This window comes from Trachypithecus francoisi, unplaced genomic scaffold, assembly GCF_009764315.1.
Source record: "Trachypithecus francoisi isolate TF-2019V2 unplaced genomic scaffold, Tfra_2.0 Lachesis_group11, whole genome shotgun sequence".
Lineage (NCBI taxonomy): Eukaryota > Metazoa > Chordata > Mammalia > Primates > Cercopithecidae > Trachypithecus > Trachypithecus francoisi.
The window spans coordinates 116142291-116162477 of NW_022681456.1; the positions used below are offsets into that span (position 1 = coordinate 116142291).

At 38.0% G+C, this 20187-nt stretch overlaps 1 protein-coding gene across 3 annotated transcripts in view; it reads right to left on the reverse strand.

The window, feature by feature from the left end:
- The window catches only part of PTPRO (protein tyrosine phosphatase receptor type O), a 281730-nt gene extending 262516 nt beyond the window's left edge, over positions 1-19214 (reverse strand). For all 3 annotated transcript variants that reach the window (XM_033222766.1, XM_033222763.1, XM_033222765.1), the window contains exon 1: positions 18677-19214. In XM_033222766.1, coding sequence (XP_033078657.1) covers positions 18677-18751 — 75 coding nt within the window. In that variant the 5' untranslated portion in view covers positions 18752-19214. The remainder of the gene's footprint in view (positions 1-18676) is intronic.
- Between the last annotated feature and the right edge of the window lie 973 nt (positions 19215-20187).

Here is a 20187-nt window from a genome sequence, read left to right on the forward strand (position 1 = left end):
GGTGTAAAAGTCTCATAAAGCCAGCAAATCACAAAATCTCATGTAGGCTTCTAAAGCCAGGGCATGAGTCTGGCATGGTGCTTCTATAGTTGACCATAAAAGCTCCAGATTTAAAAGAATTTAAGGCCGGGCGCGGTGGCTCAAGCCTGTAATCCCAGCACTTTGGGAGGCCGAGACCATCCTTGCCAACACGGTGAAACCTCTACTAAAAACTACAAAAAATTAGCCGGGCGTGGTGGCGCGTGCCTGTAGTTCCAGCCACTCGTGAGGCTGAGGCAGGAGATTGGCGTGAACCCGGAAGGCGGAGCTTGCAGTGAGCCCAGATCAGGCCACTGCGCTCCAGCCTGGGCGGCAGAGCGAGACTCTGTCTCAAAAAATAAAAATAAAAATAAAATAAGAATTTAAAACACCAGTTCTCCCCATCAGCACATAACATTACATTCAGCTCTGTGTAATTATCTTACAAAGTACAGAAGCATCAAATCTATTACACTGAAGAAGATAAAAAACAAAAGAATAAGTCTGACATTTATGAATATATAGGAATCCCCCGATAGCAGGCTTTTTTTCTGGGAACATGTGCCTGACAGATTGACGGACAGAAAAAAGAAACTGCAAGAATGATTTTGGATGGGCAGGAATCAGCTGCCTCCAGGAGTAATCCCTACCCCATTTCTGTCCAAAAGGCAGTCCCAACCAAGGACTGATTCAGTTCACCTGTGTCTTGAGATATTTCTATAGCAAGAGGAAGAGGAAGAAGTGATAAACCAATAAATGGGGCAATACAAGCCATGTCAGAGTTTTCACACAAAGAAGTATGGTATGTTACGGTGTGTGTAGAGTTCTGTGGTCAAATGGACCAAGGTTGCACTCCTAACTCCTTTAGTTTCTCTCTGAAACTCAGCTTCCCCATTACTGAAATGATTATAATATATAGGAGTATGTAAAGATTTGATGAGACAATGTATGTAAAGCTCCTAGGAGTGTCCCTGATAAACAGCAGTCACTCAATTGATGGTAGTGATCATCAGTATCATATCCATCATTATCAATAAGGCAGTGAGGCTTGGAAGAACTAAATCATTTAACTTCTGCTTGAGTTACCTATACTGATTAGTTCCTTTGGGACATACATACAAACGCGGATAGAATCTCGATTGTTGAGTTGGTGGTATGGCTTTGTACATAATAGTGAGATTTAGATTCTCTACTTAGCTTTGGCTAGCAACATGTAGTTTTAAATAAAATATAAACATGTAGAAGAAATTCTACAAGTATGGGGGCATATATATATGAATTGTAATTACTATAGTAAACAATGGCAAATTTTTAGTCACATGCAGAGGATAAAAATTTGAAAGTATGCTGACAGTTACAACTTGTCTCTGAAAAAATCCATTTATTTTTCATTTATCTCTAAGAGTGCATACTGATTAATGCATAAACAACATGATCCAGGGGAGTTTAAGTCTAGGGACTAATTTGCTGAACTACCCAAGCAACAGAGGATTATTTTATCTAATTAAGACAGAGCACACGTATTTAGAATTAAGCATTTGCATTAAACGGCAAATTCAGAATTATAAAAGCAATTAAAGCTAAAATGAGGTATGATAATTTTTTTTCCTGCACACCACTGCTGAACTAAAGCTCATTTTAATGTTTCCCTTTGTAGCATTATTGAGTAGATTATTATGGATAGAAGTTCATGGGTGGGCAAAACCACCTTTTCAACCTCATTTCCAACTACTCATCCTCCTCAGGACCTGAATCTATCCCCACCGTTTTATTCAAGCCTCCTAAACGTAACTTACATTTTCTCGTGTTTCTACTTCTGTTCTTCTGTTTCTCCAATGTGAAATGTTTTTCTTAACGTACTCTAACTATTTAAACTCTATTGGACTTATATTACATTTTGTCTTCCTTCATGAAATCAGTGCTCCCTCCAGCCCAAGAGCTTTTTCCTTTATCTGAATGCAAGGACACTTATTTGAATACAGTTCTCTTTCTCATTCATTTACAAATTAATAGGTTAATACTTCAAAGCTTCTATTATAGTATTAACTCATATATTGTCCTTTAGCTTCTTACATGTTTATGTTATTACACTTATAGATTTCTTAGGAAAATAGCTTTGTTTTATACTCATAAAAATGAGGAACGCAGTGCCTTCCTCACATGTGTACCTTAATGTATGTTTGATGATTGATTGGTGGAAATATCTGAACATCTATTCATCTTCACATTAATACTTCATCCATCCTTTCCCTCTACTCTGCTCCTGTTTTACTCAAACCTTGTAAGCTTATCTTATACTTTCTATTTTTTTCAAACTTATTTATACTATTTCCAGATATGCTACTTAATAATTACTAAAAGAATGAAAGAATATTACTTCATCAATTAATATTTTGCCCTTATCTCCTACAATGATAATTTCTATTTTTATCTGTTTTTCTGAAGAGTCATTAAAATGTTGCCTTTAACAATGTTGTGGGAATTATGAAGGGGAATGCCTTAACGCTTGGTCCCTTCAAGAACTTTCTAGATAAACCTTGTAAGAATACAGTCCAATATAATACAGTCCACAACCTGCTTCATAATAAATTTGAGTTTAAAGCAAATGGTATTTTATTGAGGTCCTTGTGTATTTTGTGTATGTTCCTAAATTGCTCCACATTTGTTTCGATAACTTATTTTCCTTGCAATTGTAGTTATTGTTTTTCTGAGACAGTCCCTACAGGACAAAGACTATATCTATCCACTATTAAAATACGTAGCAGAGTGCCACACACAAAAAAAACAAAACAGCAAGCTTTGAAAAACCTAATGAAGCTTTTAAAAAACATTTTCTTGGAGATAACTAAAGATTTATAGGAAGTTGCAAAGAAATATACAGGAAAGTTCCAGGTACCCTTGACCCTGCCTCCCCCAATGTTGATATCTTACGTATTAAAACAAGAAAAATCCAAACTGTGAAATTGACATTAGTACATCTCATAGAGCATATACAGATTTCACCAGTTACATATGTGCTCATTTGTGAGTGTATGTCTAGATCTTACAATTTTCACATGTATAATTTTATGTAATTACCACCACAATCAAGGTATATAACTGTTTCATTATTTCAAGGCTTCCTCATGTTACCCCCTTTTAGCTACATGCAGCTATTCCCCATTCCCCTAATCCCTAGTCTTTGGCAACCATGAAACTTTCCTTCATCATAATGTTCTATAATGAAATCACACAGAATGAGACCTTTTGAGATGGACGTTTTCCACTCAGCATAATTTTCCTGAAGTTCACTTAAGTGGCTCTGTGTATCAATGGTTCACTCCTTTTCATTGCTGAGTAATATTCTATGGCATGGATGCACCACGGTTTTTAAACCTTTTACTTATTGAAGGACATTTTGGTTATTCTCAGTTTGGGAGCAGTATGAAGTTTCTGGGAATATGTGTGTACAGGTTTTAGTTTTTGATTAAGATAATTGCAATCCCTCTTCTACGGTTAGTTCATCTTACTTAGAGCAGAGATTTTCATGGATGAGTGAGACGGGTGAGGAACTAGTGACTGCATACTGCACAAAATGTATTGCTTGTTTGTGTTTTCAGGAAGAGGTAACCATCCTTCATGGTCTTCCCAGAACAGGCTGATTTGTGTCTTCTGTCCTGGCATAAGGATCCCTTCACTCCCGGAAGTGTTCTGGTTGGTATGATAAATTACATAATCACTCTGATTCAGTTTACATAAGGATCCCAAGTATCACTATTAGGCCTGCTTGGTTATGATGGAATTGAATTTTAGTAAATTTGTAATTTTTCTAAGTACCTGTGGAGTGACTCACTGGAGTCTGAGGAATGAGATCATCTTCCTGCAATGAATGATAGTCTCACTGGAGTCTCTACTGTTCCTGCCGGCTTCTTTTCTGCTACAAAATATTTCTTCCTACAAAATGTTTCTTCCTAAGTCAGTTTTATGGTTGAGGATACTGTCCAAGTTCATGCCTTAGCTCCACAACTGGAAAGGAAAATATTCTTTCACCTCCCCTGCCATTGCCGGTTTGAAGACAATTGTAGGACTAGGTTCTGATAGTTCTGGCTTAGACCACATGCCAATTCCAAAGACAGTGGTCAGCGAGGTGCAGTCCCCACACGGACTTAGGTCAGGTGTTCACCTCTTGGCTGTTTGCTCTGCCCAGAGCAGTGAGGTCAAGTAGGAGACTGGTATCCCCACTTCCGACAATGTGGATCAAAGAGGAGAAGAAATTTTCCTCCAAGATTAGCAAGATATTAGCAAGACTGGGCATTGGCTGACCTGGTGGGATGGCAGACTGGGCTGCTAGAGGAATAGTGATCTGGGCAGCCACTGTGATTTGTCTTCTATGAAGAGATCAGTACACTGCCAAATGCCATAGCTAGTAAAGAATACAACCAGAATTCAATCCTGTATCTTTTTTGTTTACCGGCATGCCTTTACACTTAAGTTTCTTATGCACAGTAGTTAGCTGTGAAAAAAAGAAAATAAATGCCCATCAATATAGCATCTGAAGTTTTGTATGTGTGTTTTTCTTAAGTAACTCTTCAACACTAATGGTGGCCACACACATAGACAACAATCTCTTTGCTCAACAAATTCCTTTTCCCCACTTCATGGTTACAGTCTGTATCTATGATCATCTATGTCTTTAAACAACACAAATACACTTGGGAATTGCATGCAATTTGACCAGGACATATGGGTTAATGTACTAAACTGCAGAAGAGTGAAAATGTTCAGGTCTTGAAAAAATGATCACAACACCTTTAAGAGAAGAAAGCATGTATAGTAGGGAAGTTTTATACTTTTTTTTAAACATACACCCTCAAATGCACAGACATAGGAAAAGATTTGGAAATATATGTCTCCAGATGGTAGCTATTTTGGAATGCAGTGTTTGGGAATGATGATATTCTTTTTCTGCCTGTTGTATTTTATACATCTTCCACTGTGAACATCTATCAGTTTTCCAGTTCTTTGTATGTTATTACAGAATTGTAATGCATGATGATGCACACCTGATTTAGGCTTAAAGATATCAAATTAAGAATGCCTTACTTAAGAACCATAAGCAGCTATGTAGTAAAGAGGCTAATTGAAGTCCTCAGTGTAGCAACAAGAATTTCAATGGAAAGATTCTCATTAGTTTCTCAATTATCCTTCAGAAAAGAAAGATGTTGCATCAATCTAGCAGTGGAAATGAACCAAGGTAATAGCACAGAGATGGAAAAAGGTTTAAAGATGCAACTGTATTTTATTTGTTGCAAATAAACAAAATGTAAATCCAAGGAAGAAATCTGAGACACATTGTAAGGGTGGCTCAGTTTTAGCAAATTTTGTTAATTAAAAAAATTAACAAAACTTCATAAACTAAGTTTTTAGAATGAATTCCAAAGTATTTAGCTCTAAGTCCTTACAATTATTTTAGCAAAGCTTTGTCAATACCACAATTTCCATATGAAAAATCTCAAGTATCTAATCACTTTGAATAAGGCCTATCGTCAGTTCTGAAAGACTGATTAAAAAGTATAATTTAGTTAGGGAAAATTGCAGAGGAAATTCCCCCATGACAATGCAGAACACACTTGGCCACATCTCATCCCTATGTTTATATGTAAATAAGGCTATTACACCAATGCATTTCATAATAACCTTTTTTTCCCTATAATCCTTTAAAAGATGACCATATGACTCAATGTTTAATAATACATGCAGACAATACACCATTCCCTTGATCTTTTACTATTTATCTTGTTAATCAACTTAACATTCACGAACTTTAGAAGCCAATTTTTTTTCCTAGATAAAGATCTAAGAATTTTAAGTACATCCAAATGAGAAGATACTTCTTAAGGTGATGGTGTCAGTATTTACTATTATAAGTGTGATGTTTATATTTGTGGTATTTGGCAGTAACAACACTTCAATTTTTATAATTACACTTTAGTTATCAGCACGATATCAAAGTAAGTAGAAAGCTCATAGTAATTTTACTAGGATATCTATTTTATGGATCACCAACTTGACTTAAATTGGAAATTCCTGGCTGTCCCGACCAGCGGGATCGTTAACACAGACCTTGGAGGAGGGGGTGGGAATTTAGAGAGACAAGAGACACAAGAAATGGAGACAAGACAGTATCCTGATCAAGTCTCGTTTAATGGCGGCGGTGCAATGCCTTATATAGGCTGGCAGGGAAGAGGAAGTGCGGCAGAGCAGGCGGGGAGGAGAATAATGAGAGATGTCACCAGGCGCATGCTCGGTAGACTTAGTCTTTCCCGGGCGTGGGAAGTTATCTACGCGCGCGCGGGAAAAGTTCGTGCGCGCGGGAAAAGTTGATGATGAAGAACCAGGAAGTGCGCCATCTTGTCTCCGCAATGCGGAGCTTAAGCAACAGAGGCCGCGGCAATTTCCGGGCCTCACGGCTCCGGACACCTGGCTTCTCTCAGAGACAGGGTAATGTGTGACAATTAGCCTAATTCTAGTGTAGCCACTGCAGAGACAGAAAAAGACTTGTGCAAATGTGTTCTCAAATGTTTCCAGACATTTTGATTTGATGTTAAGTAAAGAAGATTATTAATTTTAAGGAAAACAATTCATTAATCAAAGAATTATTAATGTTATTTTTATACTCTCCAGAAGTGAGTCTCCTGATCATAAATTTATAAAGGGAAGAGCAAAAACTCCTTTCAGTCATGTATGTGAGAGTGTAAATAATTTGATCACAATTTTCCTTCTATTTTTGGCTTTGGATAATATATTGATTTGCCAACAAACGAAAACAAAATTAAAGTTGTAGAATAAAAAATACAGCTAACCCAAACTTCAGTACTTTTTCAGCACAGTTAATAGACTATGGATATAGATCAGTGCATTACAAGATTATGTAATAACTTTCAACTTACCAGAGAAATACTGAATTATTTAAGTAATAGCAATTGTCTTAAGCATATATTTTGTATGTTAGTCACTCGAAAATCTTGACAATCCAGGTTTTTGGTCTATATATACTAACACTTTAATGTATGTAGCACCCATGAATCAGCATGTTTAACTCACTGTCTGTGTTGCATTATAAAATATTTATCACCTAGTATTTCAACTGAGTATAAAAATTACCAGTTGCTTCTATAAGAAGTTACCTGATGGAATTTTATTCAAGAAAAGACAATCATTTTGAAAAAGTCATTTTTAAAATTTCCGTGATGTATCTATATGCATTTAAAAAAATAAAAATAAAATTTTCAAAAGTAAAGGAAATCATAAAAGTTTTAAGTTTTGAAGAAAAATAATAATTTATCATCTGAGCTTCTGTTAGTTGTGTGAGTTTCCAGAAATGCCTTTTGAGGTCTAGAGACAATCTGGTTATATTGACATGCATGGTGAGAGAGAAAAAGTATTTACACATTAATTTTCAATTTGATATTTTCAAACTGTAGAGCCAAAACAAAAACAAATTTTTACATTTTAAAAACTCAGAAAACTTCTTTTTATAAGTAAGTAAATTATAGGCACAGTCAATGAATAAGATGGAGAATAAATGATCAGAAAAGCTATGTTTCTGCTTCATTACACAAGGGAACCTATTTATGACTTGGGCACCCATCATTTGTCTTCAGTGGTTTACTCTAACCTGATAAAATAAAGAGAAGAAAAAAGTGTCAGGAACATTATCTTGACGTCTAAACAAGTTCATTTTCACCTGTGGTAATAAAACCTCTGTTCCCTCCACCAGAGCAAAATGGCATCTTCAGGTCATCCTCCACCCTGATGCCACTGCCTCACCAGCCCGACTCAGCAGTGCCTGCCTGATAGACTCTCCTTCCTAGCTCATCTGACTGCAGCTTCTCTACTCCCTGTGCTTGCATGCCTGCATCCTGCTCTTCCTCTGGATCGAGTCTGTCCCATACCTTCCGTTTGACCTCCCTCACTCCATTTATTTATTCAACACTCATTTGTTCACTCATTCAACAAATGTTCCCTAGACATTACCATAGGCCAGGCACTCTTCCAGGTGCTGAGGATACAACAATGAACACAATGAACAAAGTCCTTGCTCTCATGAAGCCTATAAATATTCCAGTAGAGGAGTTAAGTTATCATAAAAATACAATGTAATGTCATGTACTGAATGATACATTCTCTGAAGAAAAAGAAGCTTAGGTAAGAGTGGTAAAATGTTAGAGTGATAGGGATGATTTTAGATAGGCTGTTCAGAAAGACATGCTGAATAAAAACGTTTTCTGAGCAGAGATTGGAATAATATAAAATCTGCATATATAGAATGCTTACTACATGCCATGCATTTTTCTCACACTAGCATCCCCAACTCGTTACCATGGTTCATCATGGAACTCCCTTGGGAAGAATAAAAACTGTCTTCCACTCAATTTGTTATTGTGACTACAAAAAAGAAAAAAATGGCAATAGGCAGAAAATTTGGGCTGTTGTAAATAGCTTAAAGTGGTGTGATGGAGGATGAGGACAGAATGGTGGGATGACAAGCTTCTCACATTTTATCTTTAAAAGCCATCAGGTCTGTTGGCAAAGCATTTATTCATAACATCCATGAGAGCGAGAGCAGTCACTATATAGTGCTCTACTAAAGTCAAGCAGAGATGGAAGTAAATGTGAATGCTACAACCAGAAATAGTTAATCTCAAGACCAAACCAAATCAAACCAAAACACAGAAACAACAAAACAACAAAACTGTTTAGTCTAAAGGTGGAACAGCTACTTTACAGCTGTTGGTAATGTCACCATTTATGATTAATTGGCAGTGATATTAGAGACAATTCTAAGCATCAGCTTACATTTTGAACTAGATGGTCTTTGAAAAAATATGGCTTTATGATTCAACGACATATACTGAACAAAATTGATTGGTCTGCAAAGCTATATATTAAGAAAATCACATTGGAAAATGATGTTAAAATGTATGTTTCATTTTTTGATTCAAAACTCAACCATTTTACATGTACAGTTACTGAAGCCAGAGTTAGTACAATCCATAAAATAAGAGGATATCTACATATTTTCTTCCAAAAGCATTTTCCTGAACATCAGTGTTTTATAAGAAAGTTGGGATGATTGCTTTCCAAGTAACTTCTCCTGATCCTGAGATTTAAGTTATAGTTGATCTTGCTGCTATATTTTCTTTATCCTTAAGGTTACATTTATCATTTTTTAAGCAAAGGAAAGATAAACAAAGGATCTAGTGTATGAGGATAAATATTGTTTCTTAGAGCATATTCATTATTCTCCTGAAGTCAGAAGTTCAAAACTAACCTGCCCAACATCTTGAAACTCCGACTCTACTAAAAATACAAAAATTAGCTGAGCATGCTGGCACATGCCTGTAATCCCAGCCACTTGGGAGGCTGAGGCCGGAGAATCGCTTGAACCTGGAAGGCAGAGGTTGCGGTGAGCCTAGATCATGTCACTGCATTCCAGCCTTGGTGGCAGAGCAAGACTCCGTCTCAAAAAAAAAAAAAAGGAAAAGGATACTATAATCAAACAAGTTTGAAAATGTTATACACCATATTTCTCCTGTGGATGACACAATACGTGTTAACATATTAAAAGTTCTAAGAAATTCTGGCACACAAAAACAAGTTAATTCTAGTTTAAACACAGTTAAACTAATAATTTCCCAAATTCATGTCACCACAAAGGTATTCATTTTTAATAACATTCAATGCAAGAGTATTGCCAGCCTCTCCAATATACTGTGGAGCATGTTTTGGGAAATGCTGCTCTGTACACATTTTTATTGCCCTACCTCTTTGACTTTGCTTTGCCTATTTTTACTATTTTTCTCCTCAGTTTATTGTGGTACATAACACGAATTGAGTGTTTACTGTATTCTAGGCACTGTTCCCAGTACTTTATGGTCATTTTCCCAATAATTCCTGACAATAATTCTAAGACATATGTATAAGAGATGACCAAAAGGGAATCCAGAGAGGTGAAATAACTGTCCCAACATCCTACTGCCAGTAAATAGCACAGTGGAGAATTGATATTGACCTCAGGTCTCTCTGATCTCACCTGGCACCTATGCTCTTCTCAGATAATGGGGTGCTTTTTGATTCTTCAATTCCCAGAAGCATTTGTACTCCCCAGTCTCCATAGAGTCCAATAGCCTACCTATTTCCTAATGCAAAGATATTTTCCAGATCTTAGCTTATAGGACCTCTCTGTTGCATTAGATGCTGTTTGCCAAGTCCTCCACTTGAAATTTCCTAGATCTTGGGTTTCCTTAATTTTGCTTTCCTTCTGTACCTCTCTGACTGCGCCTTCAGCTTCTTAGATTCCTTATTTGCCTGACATTAAAAATTGGTGCCTCTCAAGACCCCCTTCTGGCCCACTGCCCTTCTCTCCCTTTCTCTCTGCTAGGGGATCCCATTCACATCTCCAGGCCTTCCATCTCCTCTACCCTTCAGGCTCATAATCAAGTACCTGTTTTTATTTGTTTCCTTGTTTTCAGCTGCTTCAAACTCAAAAGTCTACCACTAAACCACCATGTCTTATATCACTCAGGGTCTCAGCAGGACACTCAAGAAGAAAATCCCAGAGAATGAAATGAAGGGATGGACTTGCCGAAGGCATCAAGGTGTGGAGCAGAAATACTGTATTAAGCATGGAGAAAACATACTTACGGTCTAGAAGCAGGGAGAAGCTACTGATCTCAAGGGATAAGGACAGAGAACTGTTTCAGGAATTTGGCCAGAATATCAGCCTTGTAAGAGGGGCTGACTATAGAATTGGAAGAGAGAATGAAGCCACTGCCTCAATGGGGGCTGGCCAGCATGGAGGCCAGGAGAATAAACGACTTGATTTCTCCCTCCTTCTAGCAGTAATCTTTGGCTAGTGCCTTCTATCGGCCAAACTCACTAGGAGCCAAAGGGCAAGGGAACAGGAAGAAATGGTCCATAGAGAGAAGCTTCCTGGCACTGGGCACAGTGGAGGGGTGAGTTGATCTCGAGAGTAGACTATCCAGCACACATGCTATCTTGAGACCACTACTCTTCCAGGCAAGAGGGTTGGTTACCAAGAAATTACCCTACATCCTACTCTCCCCAATTTTTCACATCTAATCAGTCTTGCCAATGCAGCTGTTTTTCAGCATTGCCACTCTTTTACTGTCTGTCACCCTAATGCCAATGTTCATCATCTCTTAATTGGATAATTACAATAACTACTAGTGTAATTCTTCCATGCTTGCTCTACCTTTGGTATAGCCTTTCTTGCAGGCAAAGAGCTCTATCTGAAATGCAATTCTTACCTCACTAATGCCTTGATTAAACCCTTCAATAAGGCCTCTTCACCTAGAGAATATGGACATCCTACTTTCTGGCTCAGCATATAGAAGTCTCCCTGATCTGGCTCCTGTTGCTTCATTGCCTTTGATATATATATCTGCCTTTTCCTAAACTCTGCCATGCTTTTCACAACACTGGGCCTTTGCTCGTGCAGTTTTCTCTGCCAATGTGTGTGTATTTTTAAACCTAACTCATACGTATGTTTCAGGACTCAGCTCAGGAATCATCTTAAAAGAAATCATTTCCCAAACCACTAAATAGTTAAGTGTCTGTCCTTTAGCAGCCCACATTTTCTTCCTTTAAACAAAACACCATATTTTAATGACCATCTTCTGTGTCCATGTTCCCACTATGCCAATGGCAGGGATTCAACTGAGTATTATCCACTTCTGTACCTAAAATATCTAGTAAAATTCCTGGCACCTATTAGATGCTTAATGGATGTTTGATTAACTAAATGGAATTGGGCAGTAAGTCTTCATTCTGGAATACAAAAGACAGTATTGAAGAAGAAAAGGAGCTTCTCAATCTTGCCATTTTGGCATTGGGAAAAGATTGGTCAGCCAAAAAATGTTTATAGGATGCTCTTTCAAGGAAACTAAAAGACAAGGAGAGGTTCATTATAATTAATGCCAGGATCCAAAAGCAGGAATACTAGAGTTTATCAAAATGGAATATTGATTCAGAAAGTAAGTACGGGAGGTGGGAATCAGACTTCAGATAGGACCGAAGACACAAAGGGCACTGAACATTCTTTTGAATTCTCTGACATCTGGTTTGTACATGCCGATCACAAATTCCTATGGGTGGAACCAAGGGAGAATCACAAGACATGGATCAGAACAGCAGGCTCATAACTGGTCTCTGATATGGGTTAAAGGTTGAGAGAACCAGGGTCAAAAATTTCTCTGCACTTAATTTGGTCAATGGCGGGTAATAACGAAGGAACAGTATTGAGGGCATGGTACAGTCATATGATGCCCTTCCTCACCCATTACATAAATCACTGATATTAAAAACTTAGCAGAAAGAGGAAAATAAAACAAAAGTCTCAGTTATCTGAAAACAGTAAAATGAAATAGCACAAAAAAGAGAAACATCATTTAAATCTCATGTAGATTATTATTAATAAAATTCTGATCTTGAACCACTATTTGTAGATAAATTGCATTCTTATTCTTTTAATTTGCTAGTAAATGTACCAAAAACTACATTAAAAAACAGGTTTATTTAGTTTAAATTGTCATTAAGATAGGAATAGGTTCATTAGAAAAATGAACTGCGCAGCATTCCTATTTATAAAGAGTGGAAAACCAAATAGATAAAGAGTATTTGATAAGAAAATACATTTATTTGCATATAAATAGAATAGCAGTGTATTTGTTTTCATCAAATGTTCTTCATTTCATTCTCTAATTTTCCCTATATTCATTTTCTTGCAGAAATTACCATTCATACTCATAATTTGCAATACCGCTCTCAAGCTTGAATTCCTATTTCCATTTCTGATTCTTTGTTTCTGAAATATTTTTCCAAGCATATATCACTTTTCTCCCTTTCATCTCAATTTTCTGAAAAAAGGAAAGAAAAAAAAGCCTTTTATCAAGAAATCCCTGCAACCTTGTTTCAAACATCTTCTGTTTGTTTGGTGGTTTTAATATATTCAGAAGAAAAAGGAGCTGGCCTTTAAGTAACTAGAATGTCTAAGGAAAGAAGAAATCTTTCACTGGAGAATTAGATGCTGAAAGAGTTGCGAACGCTTTTCTGGCACAAGGATAAGATATGATCCTACTCATAGAAATAAATTCAAAGGCACAATGTGTAGAAGAAAAAAAAATTTAAGAATTGGTGTTCTGAAGACCTAGAACGAGCTTGGAAAAGGGAAACATTAGGAGTAATCTGTGATAGCAGATTATATGAGAGGTGTTCAATTAAGGAGGTTATTCACATATACTTTTTTTTTTTTTTTTTGAGACGGAGTTTCACTCTCGTCGCTCAGGCTGGAGTGCAGTGGTGTGATCTTGGCTCACTGCAACCTCCACCTTCCGGGTTCAAGCGATTCTCCTGCGTCAGCCTCCCGAGTAACTGGGATTACAGGTGCCTGCCACCACGCCCAGCTATTTTTTGTATTTTTAGTAGAGACAGGGTTTCACCACGTTGGCCAGGCTGGTATCGATCTCCTGACCTCAGGTGATCCACCTGCTTCAGGTTCCCAAAGTGCTGGGATTACAGGCGTGAGCCACCCTTATTGGCTGACAGAAACCATATGGGACCTGCTGGAGTCAATAGTACCAGGAGAGAAGGAACCCATTCACACTCATCCCAATCCATTCACACTCTTGCTCACTTTACTTGGGCCACATTGGCCTTGTTTGGGTTCCTCAAATTAATGACAACAATGCACGCACACACAAAAAACTTACATACTTATTGAAGCAAAAAGAGCTGATATAATGGGTATTTAAAATGACTATAGAACTGTTCTGTAAGAAATTGGGTTATATGACCCTGGATTAAACACCACCATAGGTATAACCAAGACCAGGGTGTAGAAAAGACTTCATCTCTTAAGGGTGATGTCTGACAAAACATTAGGAGGATTTCTACTAGGAACACAGAAATCTTGGTCAGTTCTGGTTGGTTGTGGTCATATGGGAGTGGTGATGCGCAAGAGGAGGCAAAAATATTACCTGTATATCTGGGTACTATCTGAAATTGTAGGTCACCCATAGAGGTTAAAACAATCAATTTCTCCTAGTATGTTATTTGCTACCTTTTAATTAATAACATTTATGAGAGGTGAGGCAACATTAAAGAATAAATGAGCAGTTGAGAGTATTACATTTTCGGAAAAAAAATAACACATAGATATTTTAATTTGTGGTTTTAATAAGATCCTAATATAAGTGATTGGTAAAATTTTTACTCTTTTAATGTAACGAATGCATTGTAATTATGATTATTTAACTCCCATAATGATAATTTCCCTATATTTTCTTTAAAGATGTGTTCACAAGTCACTATTATAATATTTCATAATTCTCAGAGCTTTTATATAATGCAGAAAATTTAAATCTGTTTATTAACCTTCTATTAAATTCCTAACACCACATAGTAGCACCATGGAAGATAGAAATATTACAGTAGACATTCCTTTATTTCAAAAATATTTACAATATATTTGGAGTAATTAAATGAAAACATTAAGTGCTTTACAGTAAAGCTCATTATTGCACTGGGCTATGTTTCTGAAAATGCAACATCACTGGAACTGTGTACAGAGAGCCATTAAATTAGGGAGAAAATGAGAACTTGATATCTGTGGTCATTGTTGTTAAGCCTTCTATTGTGCCACACTGCTACCAGTTACAATGTTTTATTTAGGTGCATCAACTGCATCTGACATCAAACATTCTTTTACAACCCCTCAAGCCTCAACTTAGAAATATATTTATAAAGTTCAGGAGTAAATCTGTTTATACGTTTCAATACCTTTAAGTTGGATATTTAGATAGTAGAAATAGTGTTATATTTTAAAATAAAGTACAACTCATATTGTTTTTAATCAGTTATCCATATAAATGTGTATTTTCTTTTGGGCCAAAATGAGGCAGAGGTGTAATGTGAATTTTCCATTCCTTCATACAACAATGGTCTCTCACAAAACAAAGAACAAAAGCAAACATATGTTCACAGTGGGAAGGATTATTACTCGATCATCTGTAGAAGCATGGCCCAGGGAGCCTTTGCCAACCTACTGGAGATGTCGCATGTAAAAAGCTTTCTCCAAAAGGTTGGCAATATGATTTATTAAAGGAGTCAGATGACATGGGAGTTAGGGCAGCAAACTTCATTGTGATGGAAAGGATCTAAGCTACTCCAGCAAAATGAAAGGATTATGGTTCACCTGCCAACACTGTGCAATATGTGGATGAAATCTCAACCACGAAAAGTGAAACTTCTTTATGTGTGTGTATGGGGTTGGAAGGGGAGACATAGCAAAGGGGAGAAAGGCAGACAGACCGTGAAAAGCAGATATTTCCCCTGGATAAGAGTAGAATGGCCAGTATCATAATACTCACGTATTATAGAATTAAATATAAACTTGTTTCAGAAAATACAATATTAAGACTCTTTTTAAATTTAATATTATTTGATGATATCTCTGGTAAAAGCAGAAATAGAAAGAAATAAAGAGAAGGAGTTTAAAAAGGACACACGCCAAGCCCATGAGTTTAGGAATACATTCCAGCTGACTACTAAAAAGCAACATTTCAGGGAAGGCCAACTTCAAATTCCTATGATGTCATATTCCACAATTTGCGCTTTAGTACACAAAGTACTTACACTGAGTAAACTGATACAGGAAGACATTTTCTAGAAAGGCTTTAGTAAAGATAGGACAAGTGTGGGAAGTTACATTTCTTTCACTGGGAATTATGGGAAGACACACAACAGCGAGGCTCGCCAGATAAATATCTCACTTGCATTCATCCATAGAAGACTTTGAAATTAGTAGCCTTCAATTTAATAATAGAGTTCCATTTTTCGCTTCTATTTTATATACACCATCAATATTGATATAAAAATAAAAATTTTCATAACCAACATTATGTTTAGGCAAGATAAATAATGTAGATATTAGCTTCATAATGTGCAGTGGATGATTTAGACAGTCTGAGATGCCCGATTATATGTGCTCATCACCACTTCATGGATAAGGAATGATGGCACAAAGACTTTCTTGGCCAGTCACATTTAGTGTCCCTCAATGGAACTGGTTATAGCCATTCATACACATTCAAACTTTCCTACTTTTCCACCACTGATATCCAACTGCTTAGTTTTGAGTTGTGGAAAATGTAAACCTATAAATTAAGCCTCATACTTGAATTTCTCTGTCTTATGTTCCTTCAGGATTTTCACTCTTATATAAAGGATACTCATAGGGAGTAATGAAAAATGTATTAACTATAGTGAAAACTATGGAAATTTTTTTGGCAAGGGACAGTTGAGAGAATGTTTTATTTCTGACTCGGCACATGTGGAACATTTTGGATTTTATTATTGAGATACAGTTAGCAGTTTGGTATTTAATAATGGATTTTTTTCTTATCTTCCAGTCACCATCTGCTTGAGTAGATCTATTTTACTGGCACTTAATCAGGACCTTTAATTAAAAAATATCTCCAAATTTTAAAGAGATTATACCCTGTGCCCAATGCACCATGTAATATACTATCCCCTAAATGTAAGACATTACACTATGTGCCCAATTTACCACTTTGAACAACTCTTGTCAACTGCAGCAAAATAGGATTAAAGGAAATAACATATGTAAAATACCTAAAAAAAACCGGCACATAGAAGATATTTAATATATACAGTCTTTTCTTCTTTCCTTTGATATATTTTATATTCAGGTGACAAAAATATTACATTCACATAAAATAAAGGACAATGATTTTTCTCACAAAATTATGTGTCCCATTACAATAATTATTATTGAAATGGCAAACTTTGACAATGTATTTACTATGAGAGCAGTTCGTCATAATTTACATTTACCTGCAATGTTCAGGAATATACCTATTACGTGAAGCAGGCTGGACTTCTATGACAATCACTAACATTTTCATTACGCCGTCACTAACTGCATTTTCTCATTCCAATATCGAGTTTTAAGTCAAACAATGGCCACATTTATTTTATTTTAATTGCAAAACCTTACCCTCACTCCCAACCAAGTCATTCTCTTATTTCTGGAATTATCTCATTATGAAGAACTCAAGCAAAAACCTGCAGTTGTGCTAAACATTAGGTTTGGATCAGAGGTCATACATATCACTCTTAGCTGTTGTTGGATAAAATGCATAGTGACTTGGTTTCTCATTTTTGGTTCATGACAATTATTGCATAGGTAAAATGGTTGTGACAGTTTGATAGTTAGAAAATGACTGATAGACAACCTAATAAGTCTAATGCATGTGTGGTGTGTACAAAAGAACAAGCTCCTACAGTAAAAACATATAACTGAGCTTATTATCATATTTTTAAAATTAATGATTATTGATAACTTAAGAAAAAATGTAAAAACATATTAAATATAATTTAGGGTCTTACTTAGGCATTCTGTTGCTGTTTCACCCTGAAATTTTTTTTCTATTTTTCATTAAGATAAATGAAAGTATGGAGTATTTAAAATTAATGCTGTTCTGAATCCATTGGTCCTGTTTCACTATATTCTTTTCAGGCATTCATAATTAATGGTGCATATAAGCAAGAAGTGACTCTAAAATAAGAAAACCTCTGGATCCATTAACCTGGCATCCATTTCTAGGGTAAGTATCACTGTGGTCCTGAAAGGATAGCTCCGAGTCACCTGTCGACGTTCTTGAGTTTGCTTTGCGGAGAGGGGAAAGGACGAATGACAGAACTAACGTAGATCCACCGAAGACATGAGTGATAGACAATCACTTCATAACTTCACATCGCCGTCCAAGAAAAACATCTAGCTGACATTTCTTCAAAAAAAATGTATGTACAATAGAGTTGTCAAACTGATTTTTCAAAAGCACCTCCTTTCCTTTTCATTTTTCTCAAAGTAAAACCTCAGGGTAGCACATTCCAAAGAAGATAGGAAAAAGTTAATTATGATATATTTTCCACCATTAAATCTAGGGGTACTATCATCTGTAAATACAGTAGAGAAAGTCTAGAGACTTTTAAAAGGAATTCTAAAGATGTTGATAGGAGTTGGGGAGAGGAATCCTTCCCAAGCTCTACCTGACACTCCTTATTCAAATAAAAGTCTGCCCTAACGTAGCCCTGGCAGTCCATTTGTGGCCAGGGAGCTCAGTCCCCCTCCGTTCCCCAGTGTGTAATTCCAGCAGTAAGGAAAATTAAGACAAAGCAGCCACACATTCTGTGAGAGGGAGGGCGGAAAGGTTAAGCAGCGTTGGGGTGCAGTGGAAACCAGAAAAGAAAGTGACCTCATTTTGCCTGAGAAAGCACTATTCAACAAGCCCACCTTTGATGTGGATTTCAGCGGCGATAAAAGAGCACAAAGGGCGAAAGCTGGAAAGAGCAAACTTCCCTTATTCTTTCCCCTGCCGCCCCCCACCTCTCAAGACCACCAGGAACACGCACACGCAAGGACAACAAAGCGTGCGCCCAGACTGCACGGCAGTCGCTTCCCGCGGCTGGGCCATCGCGCCCTGGGGCGCGCCGCTCCCCACGGCAGAGCGAGGGCGCCGGAGCGCGGATGCAGCCCGGACCGCTGGGAAGGAGGGTGGCGGGGCTCCCCTACCTTGAACAGCACAAAGAGCCAGAGCAGAGGCAGGAGGCGGCGGCCGCCGTGTATCCCGGTGGACAGGTGCCCCATCGCTGCGCGGACGGGGATTCGGGGGCACGGTTGCGCCAGCGGACTCCCCCGGCGGCGGCTCACAATGGCGAACTGGGGCTGCAGCCTCAGACCCTGGGCGCCGAGGTTGCTCCTGGCGGGCGCATGCTGCCTTTCCAGTCCCCCTGCGCCTGCTCCCTTTCCTCCTCTGCGCCGGGGGTCCTCCAAGAACGTGCCAGGCGCTGCTGTTCTTTAATAACTAAGGATGGAGAGGGTGGGGATTGGAGTGGGCGAGGCTCTGCCGCCGCCACCACCGCGGCTGCCGGAGGAGGCGCAGGGTCCGCGTGGTGAGCGAGAGGTGGAGGCCCCGCGCCCAGCCCGCCGTGGTCCTCTGGCAGCAGGGACACTCTCACGCTGGCTGCCAACCCATAAAATGACAGCGGCCTCCCAACCCTCCACCAGGGTCTGCCACTGCCTACTACTGCTGGACAGCCCCCACTGCAGACTCCGCCTCAACCCTTCCCACAATCTCTGGGTCTCAGGAGTTCTGAGGGTTTTCCCTGACCCCTCTTGAGCAATCTGGGCGCCAGATCCCAGTTTCCTCTCAGTCTTGCTACATCTGTACTCAGTTGCAGTTATAAAGGATCAATAACACTTGGGTAGTTGTGACTGTAGACATACAGTGTATAGTGTGAGTGTGTGTGTGATAGGAAGGATATTTTTTCTCCTTCCCCACTGCTTCCATTCTCTCCATCCCATTTAAACACTCGCACCCTCTCCGTCCCTCACTCACCCAGGAACAAATAGCACAATTATGTACGTTTTCCATTTGAAATCCAGTTCTTGTACATTTCAGATTCTCTTTTGATAGCAAAGTGTGTCGGGTCACCTGAAGCTGAATATGGAAGGGGGGAAAAGTCACAATATTTTACATGTATGACCCTTGAGCAACACGGGTTTGAACTGTTGGGTCCAGTTACATGCAGATTTTCTTCCACCTCTGCCAGCCTTGAGACAGCAAGACCAAACCCTGCTCCTCCTACTCAGCCTGATCAATCTGAAAAGGATGACGTTAAAGACTTTTATGATAATTCACTTCCACTCAATGAATGCAAATGTGTTTTCTCCTCCTTATGGTTTTCTTAATAACATTTTCTGTTCTCTAGCGTACTTTATTGTAAGAATACAGTATACAGTACATACAACACATAATGTGTGTTAATTAACTGTTTATTATGTTATCAGTAAGACTTCTGGTCAAGAGTAGGCTATTAGTAGTTAAGTTTTTGGTGAATCCAAAGTTATATGTGGATTTTCAACTGCATGATTCTCTGTGCTGTCCAAGTGTCAACGGTACGTACAGATTTATATATATATATATATATATGGTTTTTTATTTTATTTACTTATTTATTTATTTATTTTTTGAGACGGGGTTTCACTCTGTCGCCCAGGTTGGAGTGCAGTGGGGCAGTCTC